This window comes from Uloborus diversus, chromosome 9 (genome assembly GCF_026930045.1).
Source record: "Uloborus diversus isolate 005 chromosome 9, Udiv.v.3.1, whole genome shotgun sequence".
Classification (NCBI taxonomy): domain Eukaryota; kingdom Metazoa; phylum Arthropoda; class Arachnida; order Araneae; family Uloboridae; genus Uloborus; species Uloborus diversus.
In genome coordinates this window covers 48,272,696-48,295,811 of record NC_072739.1, presented here as the reverse complement: position 1 = coordinate 48,295,811, position 23,116 = coordinate 48,272,696, and the positions used below count along the sequence as shown (strand labels likewise).

The following is a 23,116-nucleotide window of genomic DNA, read 5'->3' as shown; positions in this document are numbered from 1 at the left end:
AAAAAATGTTCCTATGTCGACATTAAAAGCTAAAACGGATGAGACCACACAGAGGTTGAGGGGTCTTGGTTTCCAAGTCGTCGAGATTTGGAAACACGAGTTTGTGAAAATGAAGAAAGAAAATGAGGAATTGAAGCAATTTTTAAAGACACACCATGTCCAAGAGCGACTGAAGCCCAGAGATGCATTTTACGGCGGAAGGACAAATGCGGTCAAATTGTATCATGAGGGTGACACAAAATATGTAGATTTCACCTCGCTTTATCCATGGGTAAGAAAAATGTTATTTTCTTATTTTTCACATTTCTTCTTTGAATAATTTCAAAAGTTCCTTAGGGTTTTTTTCTATTACTTTTAGGTAAATAAATACTACCAATATCCCGTGGGACACCCAGAAATTCTAACGGAAAATTTTGAAAGCCTGGACAACTATTTTGGATAAATCAAATGCAAGGTCTTACCCCCTCGCAGCTTGTTTTTGCCCGTTCTTCCTTATAGATGCAATGGAAAACTTATGTTTCCTCTATGCTCTACATGTGCAGAAAATATGACTCAGACTCCTTGTGCCCACAATATGGAAGAAGGAGCATTTGTTGGGACATGGGTTTCTGAAGAGCTGAAAGTAGCCGTCAACAAAGGATACACAGTAATACAGGTAAACTTATATTTACGTTGTTTCTTGTTGATTTTTATTATTGTTACTATCTTGTACTAATAATTTGCTTTTTCAACTAGATGTATGAAGTATACCATTTCAAGCAGCAGTCAAATACATTGTTCAAATCTTATATTGATCTGTTTTTAAAAATAAAACAAGAGAGCAGTGGTTGGCCTGCAAAATGTATTACCAGCGAGGCTAAGAGGAAATACGTCCAGGAGTATGAAGAAAAGGAGGGAGTGAAACTAGATGCAAGTAAAATTGAAAAGAATACTGGGCGTCGCCAAGTAGCAAAGTTAGCTCTCAATAGTTTTTGGGGAAGGTAAGCAAGATAATGAAATATCTTATTTTAATATAGATTTAAAAAAAAAAAAAAACTTTTTGCAATTTTAACTTCTTACTCCTCGTTTTAGATGGGGAAACACTAATAAAACCCAATTGAAGTACGTAAATAACGTGACAGATTTTAACAAAATGCTGCTGAACTCGACTAAAAACGTAAGAGATTTTATTTTTTCATTTTCTATTAGTTTTACATTGAAGAAAATGTTTGCTTTACCTTTACTTGATCAAAGAATTTTCTATTTAATTTTTTAGATCAAAGACGTGTATTTTCCGTCAGCCGAAATAGCTGCGATTCAGTGGGAATTGGCGACAGAATTTGTCAGCCAAAACATTACCACCAATGTGTTCCTGGCTTCCTTTACCGCGGCTTGGGCACGGCTGAAACTCTACCAAGAAATGGAAAAATTGGGTCGATCCGTTGTATACCATGACACAGATTCAATTATTTATGCGAGTGATGGTTCAAATGATCCTCCTTTAGGCAACTTCCTAGGGGAGTTTACTGACGAATTGGAAGGAGACACTATAACAACTTTTATTTCCGGTAAGATAGCATTTCATTCTTCATTTGAAGGAAAAAAAAGTTACTTATTTTGTTAACATAACAAGATTTTCTTTGCATTTCTAGGTGGGCCTAAGAACTATGCTTATCAAACAGCAGGAAGAAAGACGTGTTGTAAAGTGCGAGGCTTTACATTAAACTTTAAAAATACCGAAGTTTTAAATTTCGATTCCATAAGAGAGTTGGTATGCAATATGGATCATGAAAGCATTGAAATTTCCAATCCTGCAAAAATTACAAGGGATCCAAAGCGTCGTAATGTCATCAACAACCCAGAAACCAAAGCTTACGGATAGTTTACGACAAAAGAGTTGTCAATGAAGTTGACTATTCTACACTTCCTTATGGCTACTAGCTTTTAATTCTGACTAGCATAGCTGTCCTGCTATTATTCCTGTCGTTCGGGTGAAAAGAGGATCTCGATAACTGCTTGGCAAATGTGGAAACTAAAAAAAAAGGCCCTTTTCAGGGCCACACAAATTAACATGAATTAGAACGCTTATATTGCTAAAAAGTCTTTTACAAGATTATATATAAAAAAAGGTTCTTTTCAGAACCATTGAAAAAAACAAAGGCCCTTTTCAGGGCCACACACACAAAAGAAAGACCTTTTCTGGGCAAACTTTTTTCAGGGCAACTGGTTTTCTATAAAAGGTAGTATAATTTTCTCTTTTATTAAAGGTATAAAAAGCTTTGTATACACGTGAAACAATCATTCAAAATGGAGTTTCCGTACTTGAAACATCCTTCCACGTGTATGATTTCAGGTCCCACTGGCTCTGGCAAAACAGTTTTCGTAAAGCGTCTAATCGAAGAAAACATGTTCAAGCCTCAGCCTCAAAAGATTATTTACTGCTACGGAGTTTATCAGTCTTTACTTAATAAAATGAAAAATATCGAATTTGTAGAAGGGTTACCCTCTCATTTAAGTACTGTAAGAGACTGTCTTATTATGATTGATGATTAAATGTCAGAACTAGGAAACGATTCGCGGTTGACCAAACTTTTTACGAAAGGAAGTCACCATAGAAATATTAGTTGCATATTCATTGCTCAAAATAATTTTTATAAAAGTACGGAAATGCGAACAATCAACTTAAACTCGCATTATTTAGTGCTGTACAAAAACCCTAGAGATAAAAGTCAAATTACTCATCTTGCTCGCCAAATGTTTCGAGGTAAAGTTAAGGCTTTCCTAGAAGTATTCAGTGATGCCACAAGTCCCGCGTATGGATACCTTTTTCTAGACTTCAGACCCGAAACTAATGACCGTTTACGCATGCGCACAGGAATTTTTTCCAGGAGATATAAATTACACGTACGAGCCTCGTTAACCATTTATGGTGTAGAAACAGGAAGAGGAAACATGTCGGCTGTTGTAATTGATTTTGAGGGCTTTCAATTAGCTCCACATAGCTATGTTATTAAGGAGCTAGCATTTTACTCGGTGAATCACATTTATCATGGCCGTTGGTCCTTCTTATGTCCTCGACCTTGGGAAGAATTATCGTACAAAAAACAAAAGTTATTCTTGGATAATCCGAAATTTACACGAATTGTATTAGGAAAGCGGCGAGTTACCTTACAAAGCTGTACGACACATATTGACTATGTTGCTCATTTCTTTTACTGACATATACGTTAAAGGTTTAGAGAAGTGTAAATTTATTGAAAAGTTGTCTGGAAAAAAAGTATTGGATTTAAATGATGTTGGCTGTCCCAAATTTCATGAATTAGAAAGCAGATATATTTCTTGCCCTGTCCATACCCCACATTTTAAACACTGTGCTTTGGGAAAGCAGCAGCATACGCCAGTTTTCTATAAATAAACAGTACACACCACGAGATATGTCATTTAAAAGCAGACTGTCATCTTTTGCACAGCAAAATTTAGAGCAGCTCCGGCTCTTAAGAAAAAGCAAACTTCGTACTTCGCTGTTGAGAAGAGCTCCCAATAGTGTTATAAAAGCGTTGTGTGAATGCTATAAGAACTTATGCGGCAACATACCATTCAGTAAACAACGTTTGAAAAAACTGAGACCATATAAAAGGACTCTGCGAGTGTTAGCGCAGCAGAAAGTTCCCTTGTTCAAGAAACGAGGCATCCTCGTACAAAAAGGAGACGGTTTCCTAAGTAAATTAATACCTGCAGCACTATATGTTTTAACGTCTCTCATTCATGGATAATGCAAAGAAATATGTCTTGCTACCCGAGGATCAAACACTTTGCTTCGGATCATTTGTCTACGTTGGACAAGGATATGAATGCCATTTTACTTCGCCGTGACCTGAGTGACGAAGAAAAACGCGTGTTGTACTTGCAAATTTTGCAAAAATTCGTAAAATTGCCTTCTACAAAACCATTGGAATCTGAAATGGTCGAAGTAAGAGGTCCTGATATTGTGAAAGACATTTTGGAAGCAGCACCAGAGAAAGGGAAAAAGCAAGCGCTGAAGATTTTAGAGTTTCTCAAGAACAACCAATCAACTCTTTCGTGGAATGATAAAAACGAGCTTCTAGTGCGCGGGGAAACCATACCGAACTCAAATATTACGGATTTGGACACTTTTTTACTGCGTTCTAGAAAAGGGACACCAGTTGGACATGAAACATTTTTGAATGTATTAGAAGATGTAAATTTTCCTTCCGAGTTTATTCAGAACAAGTATTTGAAGAAAAATGTTACGAAGCCTGTTGTTAAAAGACGGAGGACGCTATATGCAAAACCAACTGTAACCAAGCCTATTGTTGATAGACAGAAGAATATGTATGCAAAGCCATATGCCTGGAAAAGTTATTTGTAATTTCTTGTATTGTGTTTTAATAAATGTGAGTTAAAAATAAAAACTTAGTATCTTTATTGTGTGATTTGAAACACTTTCACTGTTTTTTTTTTTAATTAGAAAACAGAGAATTACCATTAGATGAAAAAAAAAGTCACAAAAAAATAATAATTTACTTTTAGTCAAATGCAAAGAATTAAAGAAAAGTTTAATGAGAAAAAAAAATCTGCTAGTAAAAAAAAATAATAGTTGGGAAAAAAATATAGAAAAATAAAAATAATAAATTTAAAAAAATTATAAAAATAATCAAAAATTTAGTACATATACATTATTACTAAAAGAAAAGTTATTGCTTTTGTAGAAAAAAAAATTGTTTGGTGACAGAAAAAGATCAACACAGTAAAACAAAACTCTGAATTGTAACTGAAAAAAACATTTATTGTTTTTTAAAAATCATATTTACACCAAATTTCTTTTTAACATATTGATACAATTGAAAATCACTGATTTTCTGAAATAAATTTTTCACAACGATATCCATACATAAACCTTGACATCTCTTGATTAGATAGTAAATACAATATTGTCCACATACATTTGAAGTCAAACTTTGGAGAAGTACTTGATTCCATTTAACATGTTCATATTTCTTCACAAATCTTGTAATATGATAGCCATAGGTTTGAGGCGTCAAACCATAGGAGTCGAAAAATTCTAGTTTGAGGGTTCTCTATAAACAGGACAACCCAGTGAGTTCCTGGCTCAGTATGCTTATCAGTATTAACAACTATAGAGCGGAGGCTGGTGTATACCCCCCCTCCCTCCCCCGTGGGAATTTTCGACACATACATTTTTGTGTTTGTATTGACATATACTTTAAGGTTTTAGGTGTTTGCCACTTGAAAATTACAGCATATTCCTGAAAAAACACAAAAAAGTCATGAAAACTACTAAAAATGATTTAAAAAAAAAACTGTTCGAAAACGGTTCGATTTTAAAAAGGGTGATAGCTTGATCAAGAAAAAGAACCACAGCAGTATTTCTGTTTAGTCCGATATTATTATTATTATTTTTTTTTTTTTTTGTAGATCCGATAAGGAAAGGAAGTAAAAAAAAACATAAACACAAACCAACACGAACAATAAACGAATCCAACGAAAAACGAAAGAAAGCTAAATAAATATTCTTCACATTCGTTATCGTGACGTCACAGTCAAAGGATCAGTGACTTTCTGACGTCATATGAATTTATCCAATAGACATGCCAAATGTACTGGCGGAATAATAGGATTTAGCCGAAATTTCTGGGCATATGCACGATGGTGCATTACAAGACATGAACGTGCTAAGTATGTAGAGTTAGCACTTGAAAATGCAGGTATGTTTCAGTCATCAGATTACTCTCACTGTGACATGCAATCAAATGAAATGAAACGAAGTGACAAAAGTATTTCGAAAATACTTGACGCTTTTGAACAATACGTTAATCCATTTGAAGTTGAAAACCACGATAAGCTGTTCTGTTTATCATCTGGAAGACCTGTCCCCGATTCGGTAGAAGAAAATTTTCTCAACGTTGATAATCTAGGGAAAGCTTCCTACAAAGTTTTATACATGACAGATTTATTGTAAAGAATAAAAAATTTCATGTACCACTTAAGAGACAAAAGCTTCAAACTTTCAAAAGTATTCAAGAAACGATTACTGTTACTACTGCACAAAACAGATTAGTAGAGATAAGAGCAGAAAGGAATATTTTTGCTCGAGTTTTACTTTTGTCACAAGAACGTGAAATTAACCTGGATAAGCTGATGTCATATCCATTAGGTCCAGTACCGTGGGCATTAGCCACTGCTGATGGATGTCCAACAAAAACTGAAAAGTCCAAATTACTCCACGCTTTGGAGGTCAAGGGTATAGTCGACGAATCTCCAAAGATTGAAGAATGTATATATGTGATAGACGCCATGGCTTACTTTCAGGCCCTTACTAATATTCCAGAAACCTTTGGTGAAATTGCAGAGACTGTCTTGAGCCGCTTCCCCAAGTGCAGCAGGATAGATTTTGTAACAGATACTTACCAAGATGTTTCTATTAAAAACATTGAAAGACAAAGAAGGGGTTGTGGAGATACTTTTTTAATAAGAGGACCCAAAACTAAGATTCCACGGGATTGGAAAAAATTCCTTGCTAATGGCAAAAATAAAGAGCAACTGATCAACCTACTTCATAGTGAATGGGTTCAGGACAAACATGCCCACATATTACATGGGAGAAATCTTTATTTATCACATGGTGATAAGTGCACTTGGTTTACTAGCGAAGATGGGTTGACCATCAAATATAGTACACAAGAAGACCTATGCACTTCACAAGAGGAAGCGGATACCAAAATAATACTACACTGTATCCAAGCTTCACAGTCTTGTCAAGACAACTCACCCATCAGAGTTAGATCCCCGGATACAGATGTTTTTATGTTGTTGGTAAGATATGCCAGCAGCATTGAAAACATAGTTTTCTTTGATACAGGAACAGGTAACAAACGAAGGGTTATTAATGTCACCGCCATTTCTCATAACTTAGGTGCAGAAATGAGCCACGCTATGTTGAATGTGCATGCCCTGTCCGGTTGCGACACCACTAGTTCCTTTGTTCGTCACGGAAAGTTGTCTGTGAAATCGAAATTGGAAAAGTTTTCGAAGTTTGTACCTATTCTTACATCAGTAGGAGCATCACCGACAATTACAGACACGTTACTGACAGGGTTGGAGGAATTTGTTTGTTGTTTGTACAGCAGTAAGGAATATACAAATATAAACAAACTGCGGTTTGATTTATTCGCACAAAAGTTTTCTCCGAGAACTGCATTTCCTCTGTCCAACAATCAAGGTGTGGATTTAAGTCTACTGCCTCCATGCAAAACTTCATTAGAAAACCACATAAAACGTGTCAACTACCAATGTTACATATGGAATAACGCACATGTAGCTAAACCCTCCATCCCAACTCCAGTGGGACATGGATGGAAGTTGAAGAATGGTGAACTGAAGTTTGACTGGATTAAAGGAGATCCGTTGCCACCCGAACTGCTTGACGTTCCAGAGGGCTTTGAACCAAACGAATTTGAAGATGAAGATGAAGCAGAAGTACTAAACTTAGACGACATAATATATGAGGATGAAGAAAATAACAGTTAATTTCAAATCATACTATAATGTTATAATTATGCTGCTAGTAGATCTAGGTATGTTTTTATTTTATTTTTTTCATTTAAGAGTCATTTATGAGTCATTCTGAATAAATTTACAAAAATATGGTAATTATTGCATCTTTTTATACTTTAAAATAATTAAATGAACAAAAAATTAAACTTTTTTGACTTTCGTTTTTTTTTTGTTTTTTTTTCTTCAATTTTCTTTATTTTCCGGAATATGCTGTAATTTAAAAAGGGCAAACAACTGAATTCTTAATCTGGTAGGTAATACCAACAAAAAAAAGTATAAGTCATAAATTCCCACCGGGGGGGGAGGGTTTCATATTGGTGGCTCATGGTCTACTAATGCAGCAGGAAACAATGCAATGCATGGAATCTTATCACAAGGAAAAACTCCGAGAAAATATCTCGACACATAGCGATGACGAAGCATTACTCTGAATATCCAAAGAATTCATTAGTTACCGAAATCGTACAAGATGTTTCTCGCTTTGTTGATTTCAATCAAATTTTCAAATTCTACGTATACCAATAAGGAAATGGTCTGTGGTAGAGGCACTTCAACTTTAAGTTCCAGTCCTAAATTACTGTGTAGAACGAGATTTAAATGAACTCCATCACAGAGGTCAGGGGACAAATCAAAATGAAATAAGCAGTATCCGTCGGGAAATTCTTCTCTTGACAAATAAAGTCCTCGATCTTCTGAATTGCAAAATAAATTGTTAAATGCACGAATATAGTTTTTATTAGTAAAATTAGGCTGCAATGGATTATGAGGCATCGGCTGTCCGTCGATGTAAACTCCAATGAAATTAATATCATAGTGTTTGAATTCAAATGGTGTCTTTTTATAGCTTCCATTAAAAGCATCGTTGTTAACACAGGCTACAACCAAGCGCTTTGGCATTTGTCCAGTAAAGATGTTGTCTTGCACAAAACTCATGTTTCCTCCAGGAATGGAGTATACTTTACTGACTATTCTGTTAATAGGATACTTGGCTGTTGTCTTCTCTAAGCTTTTAGCGTGCCCCAACACTACACCAGGGCTGACTCGAACTTTGCGTACAAACATCGATGCCTGCTCCAGGATTACTTTAAAGTTACCATCTCCCAACAAGCAAAACTCTGGCTTGCTTCGAATAAGCTTAATTTTCATATCTACCATATTAATCATTAGTCGATCTTGATGAAATATGTCAACATGTAGGCGTCCTATCATATCCACTGTAGAACTGAGTCGAAACATATATGCTCTTTTAATAAATCCTTCATTAGGGGTCTTATTTTCGGCAGTCAAATCATAGTTATTCATTTGACCTGCAGTGTCCTTAAAAAACAATTCAGAAGACAGCTGTGACGTTTTTGCTTCATATCCATGGTTTAATAATTTTTCAATAATTGCTCAGTATGGATACGTGTTATTGCTCGAAGAGATTAATCTTTCATTCAAGCTAACATCTACCTGGAAAAACAAGGCATGTAAAAATAAATTGACGGGACCCACATTTTCTTAGTTCCATTTCCGTTCACAATTTTAACTTTAACAAATAAGAGATTCTGTGACAAGTCTAAATAATCGTCACCGGTCTCGGAAATGTTAAATTCTATTGGGCTACCGTCAGACACATTTGCAACAGGGTGAAATTCTATCCACTGCCCTCTTTCGATGACTGTTTGCGTGGGTGGTGAAGTAAATAAATTAAGTTCAGATTTAGCACATTCAGGAGAATCTTTTAACAGGTAAGCCATTCTGACTAAGAGTCAAAAATATCACGTCCTTTAGCTTTCTTAACTTTGGCTCGAATGACTGGTTTATAGGCTTTGCGCTTCCTTTTAAACCTTCCGTGACCAATCAATTCATCTGCCTTTTTAAGAACTTTCTTGGCTAACAATTTTGCAACTTCTTTCCCTCTTGTTTTAGCCGAGTTTTCCAATTTCTCACCAGCCAATACATCATTAGCGATCATGGCTCCAGTTCGTAAAGCTTCTTTTCCGATTGTTTTAACTCCACTTCTCAGGAAAGGCAGTGCAGTGCGGAAAAGTTTTGCGAAAAAAACCACCAAGGCCGTGCCCCTTTTGCAGAGACAGGCCTTGATACAAGGGCATTCCGTTTCCGGTTTGCCCGACATAATAGTCTTCAAATTTTTTCGAACAGCAAGTGTAAGGAACAAGCATGATTCACGTTTTGTACACAAATGACGATGTACGTTAATGTCATGCAGTATTTATATAATTTGTTTCATGCGAAAATGCAGCACGAATGTATGCCAAACCTCGTTCAAAAGGAACGAATTCACCAGAGTGTAGACGCAAATCTATTTCAATTGTTTGAAAATGTTGTCGCATGACAGGCAAGTAGTGAGGTCTCGTATAATGAACATTAACCATTTCACTATCTCTTTTTTCTACTTTGATAATTTTTAAAAGAGGAGCTTTGACATCACCCACGATTTGTGGCTCTACGAGATCGCAATACACATACATGACGGGAAAGGAAGCTGCTGGATCGGCTATAAAGGGACTGTGTTCCGTTCCATTAAATTCTCCGGCATGAAAACCTAAGAGTTCTGCTATGCCTGTGTGAAGAACGACTTTACCACCTTCCTTTGTTTTGATTGTCACTCGTTTTGTTACAGAATGATAGTGAAATTCTATTTTATGTTTGAATGCCGTTAAAGTCATAGCTTTCAAGAGATCTGGTACTGTTTCATAACAACCAGGAGGTATTCGCCGCCCTTGTATCACTCCATCGCCTAAATCAAATCCGAATAAATTATTGTTTGACCTAATGTTATACCACGAATGAGGGTATATAATATCGGTTAAACCTACTTCCCATTCATGGTGACTCAAATGAATACTTGAGGGAAGCTGTGTAATAAAATGAGAAGTTTTATTCTCAGGGAAGAAGCGACTAGAGCTGTCGCTGATAAGCGTAACATAGAATGACATGTTCGTGACCCCTGAATGAAAGAGGTAAGTACAGCACTCTTTTATATCCCTTTCACATCATTCACCCATGCATTGAATTTTTCAGGATAACCTTGAAACTTCACAAAATATTCCGTTCTTCCCAAACGTCGTCTTGTTTTTAAGACCTTTTCAACGGGGTAATATCCAGAATCTGTGATTTTCTGAAGCTCTTGTGAATAAAACGTTCCCTCTAATATTTCGCCAGTAAGATCTTTTAGCTTATACACTAAAGGATTTCTAGGCAATACTTTATGAATCGTAAATATTTCTCTCGTCCAGTTCTGCTCATATCCTTTCTCAAACCGCAATTTTTCTTTACTTATTCTGACGGTGTCTCCTATTTTAAGTGAAAATTTACTTTCATACCTTGTAGCGGTTTCAAGATCGCCATAAAGATTTCTCCAAGCAATATCTTGATTATCTATGTTAACTGAAGAAGGCTTCATTTTTATGCTTCGATGCCACGTATTATTGTAACTGTAAATCAGTTTATCAATCACATCGATGTACCGTTTCGTATTCATTTCTGTAAAATACTTCCACATTTTTGTCTTAAGTGTTCGATTAAAACGTTCAACGACTGATGCTTTTGTTGAATTATTTGTCGCGAAAAAAATGTACATGTTTCTTTTTCAGGTATTTTATCACTTGATTGTTTGTAAGTTCTTTGCCCGCATCTGTCTGCATTATTTCCGGTTTTCGTTCCGAAAATATAATTTCAAAAGCGGATACGATTTCATCACTTTTCTGACATTTTAGCGGTACAACCCATGCATATTTTGATAGAATATCCAAGCAAGTAAGTAATTATTTATAACCATTATTTGTGTCTGCTAGGGACTGCATGTCGACCAAATCAGACTGAAACTTCTCGTTTATGTTTCCTACGATGACTCGATTTCTCTGGAACTTGTGTCTGATAGGCTTGTGCAAAAAGTACGAGTCATTGGTCTGCAACCATTTTTTGATCTCCTTTGTCTTCACGCGTTCTTTTAAAGCATGATGTAAAGCATTCACACCTCCAAAACTTCCTGGAACTTGAGGATCCCGATACAGAGGAGTCAGAACCTTGTCCATCACAGCAACGATTATGATCAATCCGTACGTTAAAATTCATATCGACATAATGAGGTAAAAATGTTTGGGCACCTCTTTTTATACGACTATTTTATAAGCTTGCCAGAAACTCACAACGTTCACTATACTTTGTTACAACAAAAATGATGCTCAGACAAGTAACAGTAAAAATTTACTCCTTTTACAAAAAAAAACTCATTAATAACTCATTTTTCACAAAAATTTGAGTCGTTGCTTCCATCATACTCCTTATAGTTAAAATTGATTAAACTACTCTTGATTTTTCATCATCGGATTTAATGCAAATAAATGCTTTGGGTGATAGTCAACTATGCTTGTATATAACCTTTAAATCGTTTCTTCTTCGTAAGTTTCCTCAGCTGATCGGTCTCGCCTGTTATCCAAACCGCCGACTGTGGAAACTTTATGTCCCAGGCTCGAATCCCACGAAACACTTTATTTTTATTTCAAGAAAATAATAAATAAAATAAAAAGATAATACACAAAAAATAAGTCATAAATAATCCGATAGATGGCGCCACCATCGTTCAACCATCTTTAATTAAATTATTTTCCATTACTTCCAAAATAATCCAATAGATAGCGCCACTAATTTTTTTCTAGCAAGCAATATTCTTCACATCTCAAAAAACATTTCTTTATTGCTCCCAGCTTTGAACAGATGGCGCCACTACTGAAAGTTTTCCATTTAAAGCTTTATTCTCCTCCCCTACTAACTGTCTAGTCCGGTCTAGTGGTTGACGTCATTCTAAAAATACCCTCGTAAAAGACTTCAAGTAATCAGTGACGTCATCCTAAAATATACCCCCATACAAGACTACAAGAAATCCAAGATGGCGGCTGAGCCGCCATCCAGGGTTCCCACTCTCCCAGCAGATTAAAAAATAGGGCCTTTATATGGTCTTTTTCAGGCACACTTGTAAAAATATAGGGCCACTTCACGTACTAAAATTCAGTAAAGTTTTTTTCCAAGTTTCATTTAAAGAAAACACTTATAATGTATTAGAAAAACAGCACCATTATATATACCTATTGCTGAATTGAAATGCTTATGATTCAGACAAAACTCAGAAATAATTTTCAGTTCCAGCAATCATGATAGCGAAGCTATAATCATCCTTTACATTTTATTCAGGATTATTTTACTTTTTTAAAACAAATTTACAGTTGTAACGAAATTCTTATCCCTTTAATCTTGCTATAAATGGGCGTGGCACGGAAAACTAGTACATTTGAGCAAAAGAATGTGTTATAAGACATACTGAAAATAACAATCAAGTGATTTTCATTGAATGATTCAAGATTAAGGCAATATGCATTATCAATCTGGCACTTAACTAACAGACTCATGACCCTTATAAAAAAAAGAATTCTTTTTTTATAACTTAATACTCTCAAACCATTTAAACTTAAACATCAATTTAAATTTAAATAATGAACCTTTGGTATATATGGAATGGTGTAAATAACCATACTAGAAAAGAAAAAAAAAAAAAAAAAAAAAAACTCTTGAATTACACAAAGTGAGAGCACAGAATTCACTTTCAGATTTAAAAAAATAAAAAAATATTTTACTACTTACCTTAACTTTGTAATTTTAAGTTCACACTTGAAAAGTAATCTTGAACATTTGAATTTGTAAATGATTCAGATTAATTTAATACTGATTAAAAATATATTCAAGAGGCAATATGATTAAAAATGTATCTAAATATATGTACAACTATTTACAAAAGAAAAGTTATTGTTAGTTATTTTTTAATTCCTTCAACAAGTCACTAATTTTCTTGTCAGCATTGACAAGTTCCACTTTTTTGTCTTTGGCAGTTCGCCGAAAACTGTTGGATTTTATAACATACTGTATATTGCCAGTGTTTTCTGCCTTTTCTGCAAGATCATTCGCTCCGGATTCTAACTCTGCAATACAGGTCTCCAAGTGAGCTTTTTTTTATTTTGTTTCTGCTAATTCATTGAGTATCGATTTCCTTTTTTTTTGTTTCGGTTTCTGATTCTTTCTTGTTTCTTTCATCCTCTAAATATGCCATATATCTTTGTCTTGCATTGGATACACTTGATCTTAACTCTTTGTTGATTTGAAGCTTATTTTCAGTCTTCCTTAAGTGCTCCAACACAACCCGTTGGGCAACCAAAGATCTTTCTTTCAGATTCTCTATTTCCAGCTGACGGTTGAAAGAAAACCCTCTTTCTACATCAGCTTGCCCATGTGAGAGTATCAGAAGAAGTTTCACAATATTCCATGCTTTTGAATAAGCTTTTTGGTTAAGAAACTTGTTCAAAAAGCAGTCCAACCTACTTTCAGCATCCCTGTGATTGAAATTTTGAAAATCCTCAATGTAATTTGCAACTACATTTGAAAAAAAGTCTGTGAATTCCATGAGAATTAAATCACAATTTTCCTTTGCAACTAAGTCTAGTTTTGAAAGGTGGACTAGAATATATTTAATCTTAATCAAACAATCATGGCTATTTGCAGTCATATGTACTGGATTGATGCTTTGCAAGCATCTTACAAAACTGAACTGTAAAGGTGATTTTATAACTAAATATGTTACAAAACCAAGACAAAATTCCTTGACTTGATTTTTTACATCAATCACGTCTTTTTCAGACATTGTTTTGTTGAATAAATGATTTTTAATCATTAAGTCACCCACAAATTTGGTACTTATTTTATTGTTAATATTAAAATTATTTGCATCTTTTAAATCTAGTTGTGAAACTTTTAAGGCACTGTTTAAAATTTCCTTTTTTTTCTTTTTTAACTATGTTGAAGGTAATTAAAATATTTGCTATTATTTGTTTCAAGTCGTCTGCTATGAAAGGTGATAACGGTTTTGAACTCTGGTACACTGTTAGGAAAGGATTTATCATTTTTAAGACTGAAATGAAAAAATTCAATTTCACTTCAATAAGCTTGTCTTTACAAGCTTGTTGGATTATTAGAAAAGATTTTGCCGTTGGTTTCGGAATAATTCGCTTCTCTGCACTGTCAACATAATTTTTTACTTCCTCCAAAATTTGCAGCGCCCTTTCTGATGCAGGCAAATTTTCTAGCCATCTATGTTTGCAGAACTTTAGAGGCATTTTTTTTGACTTTGATAATTTCAAATAGTCATCCCGACGTGCTGGGGAATCTTTGAATAACCAGTATAAGGATGACAAAAAAGAATCTATCTCCCAATCTGCAGCTAAGCAGCCATGCTTGAACGCATTGTTGATTGCATGCAAACCGCAACTACCCAGATTCAACATTTCTTTATTATGTTCCTTTTTTAATTCCTGCTGCAACATGTTAAATAGTTTCCAGTTCACTGAAGGACCATCCATGGATAGTTGAACTACTTTCTTTAAATTAATTTTCTTAAAAATTTCCTGAAGTTCAGAAAACATTATCTCTGCAGTAGCATGTCCCATGAATACAGATGTTACACAGTAGGTTTCTACCAATTGTTTGGTTTCACTCCAAAAACGTATATGAACGTCTAGCTGTTTTTTTGCAGGTATTTATTTAAACTTTCGTCAATTAATAAACAATAACTTTCACACTCTTGTAATAAACTATGTTGCAAGTTTTCAAAGTATGGGGCTATTCCAAAGCACGTTATATACGCACATTTCGTCGGGCCACAGGAAAATTGCTTTGCAATTAAGCTATCAGGAAACATATCCTTAAATAGCTTGTTTATATCTTTGCACGAATTATAGCTATAATGGTCCGTTATGCGTTTAACAGCCCACCTTATTTCTGCATCCAATACGGAATTTCCAGGTAGTATTAATGTATTCACATAAGGTTTTGAAGCAGAGAGGATTGCTGAAGTGGACGGAACTGCTGGAGAAGATGTGCCGGCTGCAGTGGATGAGGTTGCAGGAGTGGCTGGGACTACTGCAGTGGAGGGGACCGTTGCATCGTCTACATCCTTTTGAGTGCTTCTTACGAAGCTTTTCATTAAAGCGGAAGTGTGACAATTAGCATCAACTAACGATGTATGTTTTTTACCTGAAAGTAAAATTATAAATTAAAGTTTCAAGATTAATCATCTACCTTGAACACTTAATGTGTGAAGTTTAAAACAAATTTATAAATTTTAGGGGATTCAAAAAGTGTAACAATTACGAGTTAGATTTGATGAAATATTGGAAGAAAATGAAATTTAATTGAAGCAAAAATTTTCAGCTAAGTTTTTTGAAAATGGATTTTAAAATTAATTCTCTAAAAATCATAGGTTGTGCATCCCTGTTTGAAAGTATGGAGTGGACTTTCGCAAAATTTCTAATTTTTTCTGAGAAAGAAGGATTGAACTTTCATTCTTCATTCAGAACATTTAATCTTCTATTCAGACAGGATAACATTTGAACTATAAAAAAATTAATTTATTCAGAGTGGTTTCATTTTTGGACTTTTTGCATTGTTTATGGGTTTTCTTGTAAAATTTATTACTTAACGGTTTTTTTCCTGATGGAATTATATAATAAATTTTGCCTCCAGGTGTCATTTTATCTTTTTTGTTGTGTTTAATTTCTAGTTTTTGATATTTATACTAACTCCTGTTCCACCGTGTTGCTTTTCTCGGATGACTTTTCATCCAGAAGCTCACATTTCTTTGCATTAAAAAAGGTGTTCCTTGTAACACCGAAACACGTGTCTGCAATATTTTGCAATATTTGTGCTTTCTGACGTTGGATTACTGATTTTTTGAATTCTCATGAACTGCTTCAGGATTATATCCTAAAAAAAATGCTAAATGCATCATCAAACTTTAAATATGTTTTTGTCCGTGCCAGACCATCAGTACTGGGCATATCCGTCATCAAAACTTGAAGAATAGCCTATAATCCGAGAATATGGTACATTCTTTGTTTATTCGACCATTTTTCTTTTTCGGAACGATTGATGATGTTTTGTAACTGATCGAGGATCTCTTTTAATTTGCAAGTTTGCAACGATCTTATAATGTTTGGAGCAAACTGAACTCTGCATTTTTTTCGAATTTCAGCACGTAATTCGTTGTTAGATGACATTTTAAGGCTTTGCATAATTCTGCATTTACTTGAAAGAAGTCATTTCTCGCTTTTTCGGTCTTGATTTGCTTTTTAAAGAAATTTTAGAGGTATATGTCTATCTCTCACAGGATCTTGCGATCTGTCGCTGGCCTACGTTTATTTACCTCAGTTTCTGTTGCCAAATTCACAAAGCTTGCTTTCGACGAACATAACCGGTCGACCGGTGAGTAACCGGATACAAACCTCAGCGTTCTATTATCTTTTGGTTACCTAACCGGTTAGCATTTTAAGCTGTTGATTAGTTGATTCAAGCACGTGATCAGTTGCTGTCACGTGATCGGTTGACCGGCTGAGCTCGTCGAACGCAAGCAAATAATACTGATTAATTTGCCTGCGTTCGAATAGGTAGCTATATCCGAACGCAAGCTTTGAAAGCAATTTGATTCCCAACAGAAAACCAAATTTATAGGAAACGTTTAATTTTAAAATAAACATTTAAAGCTAAATTTTTTCAAAGCCGATATATTTACTAATGCAATACCTCTAAAACCGTTTAACAAAGCCTTACAGTTCATTGATATGTATGTAACTGCAACTGTGGGTCACTCAGTGTCACTGTTTGAAGTGCAGATTTCAAAGCGGTAGCTTTATATTTTACTACTACTATCTTATTCTGTATATTTATTTTATTTTTGATTAAAAAATGGCTGATGAGTCAAAAACACAAATATTTGACTGGCTGACTACAATAAATTTAGTAGATTATTATGAAAAATTTATTGACAGTGGGTATGACGACTTCAATCAGCTGCAAAAGCTGACAGACACTGACATCAATGATATTATAATTGATGTTGGATTAAATAATAAACGCGGCTATGAGAAGATTTATTAGCAGCATCCATGCATTGAGAAGTCTGTCAAAAAATCCTCTCCCTGTTGTGCAAGATGCATCAGGTGCAACGTTGAATAAAAAGCAATTTAAGTATATCCTTATTCTACTACATCTAATCTAATTAGGGTAAGATTTTTCGTTAGGTTCCTCATGGATCAGTTTTAGGGTCTCTCTTGTTTATCATTTTTATGAAAGAGATTCATGAGTATATTTCGAGAAACTTGGAATTGTTTTGCTGATGACAGCAAATTCATGGGTATCCCAGATAAAGAAGAACAAATAAATCAGCTGCTTGAGGATTTGGATCATATTACTAAGTGGGGTATGACAGTAAATGTCAAGTAGCGTACAAGTTATTATTTACAGGGTTCAGTCATTAGTTTGGCAGAAAATGTTGATCTGGGTATCGTAATAAATTAAGACTTAGTCAACAGTGAAGTAGTAATAAAGCCAACAGGGTGCTGTGGTTTATCAGTAGAAGTTTGGTAAGACTTCGAAAGAAATGAATGATATAAAGTATATACTGTTCAGTCTTGGTTTCCTTATCTTTACAAAAATATTTATTAATTGGAGAAAGTTCGAAAAAGAACTGCAAGTTTAGTAATCGGGCTTTCAAATAAAGCTTATTATTAGTTATGATTGACGGCTTAAAATACTTCATACATTTACTTTTGAGCAAAGGGAGAGTTGGAAGAGACATGATACAGTTATTCATTTATCAAAATGAATGATGTTAATGGGTTGAATTTTTGCATGGAAAGCAGGACAAAGGGTCATTGTTTTAAGCTATTGAAATCTCTGGCTAACCTGAAGGAATATTACTACTTTACTAGGGTTGTGTGTACCTCGAACAGCTCACCTGTATTGAGTAAGGAAGTTGGTAGCTTTAAAAGAGGGTTTTTGATCTTCGGGGACAGAAATTGTCTAGGATCAGCCTAGCTGGGCACAGAGCCTGTTGCTGGTCATCATATTTGTATTATTTGTCAGTGTACAATCCCTGGGTTGGTGTCATTTTGGCGTGACCAAAAATTTTTTTTTCAACCCTGGCCTTACTACTAGTGCATGTTTCTGCAATATGCCATTTCATAAATGTATAAATTAAGTGTAACAATTAATAAGCCTTTAAAAGTAAAGATAAGTTGCAGGCAAAATTGAAATAAAACCAAAAAAAAAAAAAAAAAAAACAAGCAACCAAAACACAGGTATAGTGTGATAACAAACTACTGCAACAAAATGTGTTGTTGTCTTGTACAGTGACTGCCTTTATATGAATCACGTTTGCTCTAACGGGCTTTGATTCAATAAAGCGGCTACTTCAATAAAGCTGGATGGTGTTCTGCTTTGACGATTTGATTTATTAAAGCGTCTTATTCAATGAACTGGCACCCACTGTATAACTAAACCTCATGATGACATACTGAGCATATTGTCACAGCAAAAAAAGACACCAACCCGAGGATTTAATCGAAGTTATGTCAGTTTTTATTCTACTCTAAAACAGTGAAAATATTTGGATAATTGGAAATTTTTTAAATGATTATATAAGCTTGGGTGAGACAAACAACCTTTCTGCAATTTTAGATGATTTTGAATCGAATGCTCTGAAGTCTGGCTTCGCCATCAATGTAAAAAAAGTACAGCTCTGAAGAAGGCAATGGGACTGCCTTTACCACGAAGGATGTCAAAAGGTGTGAAAACACCTTGTCATACCGTGCTAACTTTGTTAGTAAGGTGAAAAAGCAACTGAATAATTGTCAAGAGTTTAGATCGCAGCTGTTTGACAACAATCACACAGTAATAACGCCTTGGAGAATTAAAGAATTGGCTTTCCTTGATAAACAGTTGTCTGCGGTAAAGTCGATTCTTCAACGGGCTGAAGAACGAGAGTCAAATGTGCACGCTAATTTCGGCGCAATGCAGAAAAAATTTCAATCGTTTTCTGCTGAAGTTGAAGAAAAAAAAAGGAGACAGCGGCGGCAAAAAGGAAAATCTGAGGAAGTCTGAAAAGAAATCCCAACTTCGTCTCCAAAAAGCCGCTGCGACCTTGGCCGAGATGATTGCTGGGCCAATAGGTAGCATTGCTTTACGAGATGCGGGGAACGAGGATGGAATTAAAATTAAAAATAAAGACATCCAGGAGTTAACAAACTTAACCCCAAGATTCCATTTAAATGCTTTAAAGCACTTAATATATATATATATATATATATATATATATATATATATATATATATATATATATATATATATATTTGCAGAAGACGTCACAGAGGTGATCGAAGATACTCTAAAAAAATTGGAGCAACCGAACGTGCAAAGAAACGTCCGAAATTCCTCTGAGCCTAAAAGACAGAAAATGGACTCAAAGGGCACAATGGGGTTTTTTCCCCCAAGAAAAGCAGCTGAGTGGAAGAATATCCTGATATATATTTAAGGGCTTCATGTTCTGGAAGGGATAATAGGCAGGTTGAAGCTCTGTCTACGTCGACTTGCCAAGACATTGGAATACCATCAGCATAAATTTTCTCACAAATTGTTTCATCTTCCTCTTCTGCGGTTATTGTATTGATATCTTTTTGTGCAAAAGCATCTTTTAACACATTTGCTGTTAAATAGCAGGGAACAGATGAGTGTTGGCTTTTGAAGATAAAGTAGGGAGTTTGTTTGCCAACAAAAGGTTTTTTAGGCGACTTTTGAATTCTGTGGGAGTCGGGTGATCAAAAAAACTTCCTACTCCTCTTATCTGGCTGAACAAACTTTCTAATCCGTCTTGGGTTAGTCGAGAGGTTAAAATATATTTATAATTATGCTTCTTTAAATCTTCAAATAACCCAATTAGTGAAGTTATGGAGATTATAATTGCTTTTTGAAAAGGCAATAAACAATTCTTCCCAACAACTCTAAATGAAGATACTGTAATTTTCATTTTATTCAGGGTTTCATTTTGCTTGACTAAATGCTCCTCGCTTCCATATGCTGCTTGTAAGGGTTTATGACTTGGTGGCTGTCTCACACTGCTGTTCATTACGTCGAAAAATGAGTCAACGAGTTCGAAAAATTCAGCAGCATTCTTGTCCCCTGTCAGTAAGTCAATTGCTTTTGCTGTAGTGGCAGAGAACAAAGTTTTTACGGGGGCAACTCGTTGCCTTTCATTGCCTTCCACTGTGAGATGACTGTCTTTCAACTTGTGGCATAGTTTCATCTCACCTCTATCTTTTCTTAACACATTTTCTACGACAGTTGAGTTAAGTACAGTTCCATTTTCTAACAAAAAACCATGGTCCAAAAAGTGATTTCTGAGTAATTTTAAGTAATGGGGTGGATCTGAAAACACCCAAATATTTCGACTGGTATCAAAAGGGTTTGGAAAAAACGTTTTTTCTATTGAAATTTGCAACTCCTTCCAAACAGTAGCTGAACCAGCAATGTCTGAAACAATTGCGCAAACATTAATTCCATTTTTTTCCAATGCAATAATAATTTCCTCGAGTAAAGTCTTTGTCATTGTTTTTTGAAAATCAAAATACACTGGCTGCTTCCATGGAAACATAATACCTTGAGCGAGTACAACCTGAACTTTAGAGAATGGGCCAAGAACTTGATCTTCTGCGCTGTCATAACACAATCTGCCGTCCAGATGCATTTCATCAAAACTGAGTATGCATATTTTTTCTGAAATGCTTAGTGTTTCGGAATTTTTTTTCATTAGTGATAAAACGTTTTTCAAGACCGCAGGTTCACATGAAAATTTTGAACACCATCTTCTTAAAGTGGAAGCACTTGGAAGTGGAATTTTAATTTTCGTCCTCCAGAAATCATAAGATTTTCGTGACATAGCTCGCAATATAATACCCCTGGAAATATCTTCAGCTTTCCAATTTAATATCTTATTTTCTTTCACAATCGCTTCAATTTGCGTTGTTGTTAGAACAGTTTTCCAACTTGCTTCCATCTGTACTAATTTCTTTTTCTTTTCTTCGGCAGCTTTTAATTTTCTTTTCAGAGATTTTTTTTCATTGAGTAGATGAGAAATTCTGTAGCTTCTTTTTCGGTACCTTCTCAGCAAAATATTTTTCTGCTGCTTAATTTCTTTTAATTCATTTTCAAGCATTGCATTCTTTTTCTGAAGCTTTATATTATTTTCTGTTAATCTGGAACAGGAATTGCATTCATCAGCTTCTTCGTTAATTGTGGGGAGTTGTGATGTTTCATTTGGATAGTTTAAGCATATTTTTTTGGAGCTGACATTCTCTAATCGCTCTACAGCACTTTTTCGAATATTTCTTTTCCGTTTGCGTTCTTCCCTATCCGTACTAATCTCTTGAAATTTATTTGAAGGTAACAAAAGACTTGGCACTGCGTTCAGCTTCAAAATTTTTTTTCTCTGGCAATCCCAGGAGTTTATTCTTCAGATCCAGTTCATAATCATCTTCTTTGAAATGAATATTGCAGATCCTTGCGAACATTAACTTTATCATTCCTCTTACATTTCTGCAGCCATTCTCTTAAAATACCGGGATCTTTTGGAAAAAGATCCCGGTTTAATTTTTGATAAATTATCGATTCACCTTTAGTTTTCCTGTAATGATTCTTACAGGTCGCAACAGCACAGCTTGACATTCTTGAAACAATAATTTTATGAGAATACAAGAGCGGGTTATACGTACTAAAACTGTAGTGACCCTACGAAGAAAAAGCAACATTCCCCATCCTGGCTGACGCGTTGTCAGCGCCGTGACGTCAGAAACTAGTTTTACCCAGGACTATAGATATTTAGAAGGGCTGGTCCACTCCTTTGTAGAAACGAGTGCCGACTTTCGACTGGTCTTGGTAGGGAGAAACCAGTTTTTGACGTCACTGTGTTGACAGAGCGAGCAGTTGACGACAAGCAACTTCATTGCATTCCTATCCTTTCCTGGAATCCTACGTTCATTCTTTGTAAGAATTTTAGAGAGAAATGGCTAGCTGTGCAGTAGCTGTTTGTGAGAATTATTATCGGAAAACGAAGAACACTGATATTGTTTATCACACTTTTCCAAAAGATTTGGAATTAAAGAATATATGGCTGCAAAAATGCAAAAGAAAAGATGCTATAAATGAAAGTAATGCAAGAATTTGCAGCGAACATTTTACAACAGATGATTATGAAGATGATATGAAAAATAGATTGCTTGGTTTGAAAACTAATAAAATTCTGAAAACTGGAGCCGTGCCGAGTTTAAAACTTACAGTTGGCCACAAGAATGTTGAAGAAACAACTGTGACCGAGAGAACTGCGAGAAAAAGAAAGAGAACTATAATTGAAAATGCAAAAGAAAGATTAAAAATGATCAGTCCTAAAAAGCGTGCTGTAGATTTTTGTGAGAATTTTATCAGACGATAGTGCCGCTATTGTTCAACTTGAATATCTGGAAGACACCCCTCAAAATAATATTAATGCAAAATTAGAAGAACAATGCGAAACAATTAAGAAATTAGAAAAGGAACTTGAAAAGATAAAGCGAGAGAGAGATCATTTATTAAAATTGAAAAGGATTAAACGTACAAAAAGAAGTAAAAG

The 23,116-nt window shown here is 35.0% G+C and overlaps 2 protein-coding genes across 2 annotated transcripts; both read left to right on the top strand.

Moving 5' to 3' along the window:
* Positions 1–109: 109 nt before the first annotated feature.
* On the top strand, positions 110–984 carry LOC129230198 (uncharacterized). The gene is made up of 3 exons (XM_054864599.1): positions 110–271; positions 449–655; positions 736–984. The coding sequence occupies exons 1-3, from the start codon at positions 110–112 to the stop codon at positions 982–984; spliced, it is 618 nt and encodes a 205-aa protein (XP_054720574.1).
* A 415-nt stretch (positions 985–1,399) lies between these two features.
* On the top strand, positions 1,400–1,861 carry LOC129230597 (uncharacterized). Its single transcript, XM_054865004.1, has 2 exons — positions 1,400–1,547; positions 1,632–1,861. The coding sequence occupies exons 1-2, from the start codon at positions 1,400–1,402 to the stop codon at positions 1,859–1,861; spliced, it is 378 nt and encodes a 125-aa protein (XP_054720979.1).
* Positions 1,862–23,116: the final 21,255 nt, after the last annotated feature.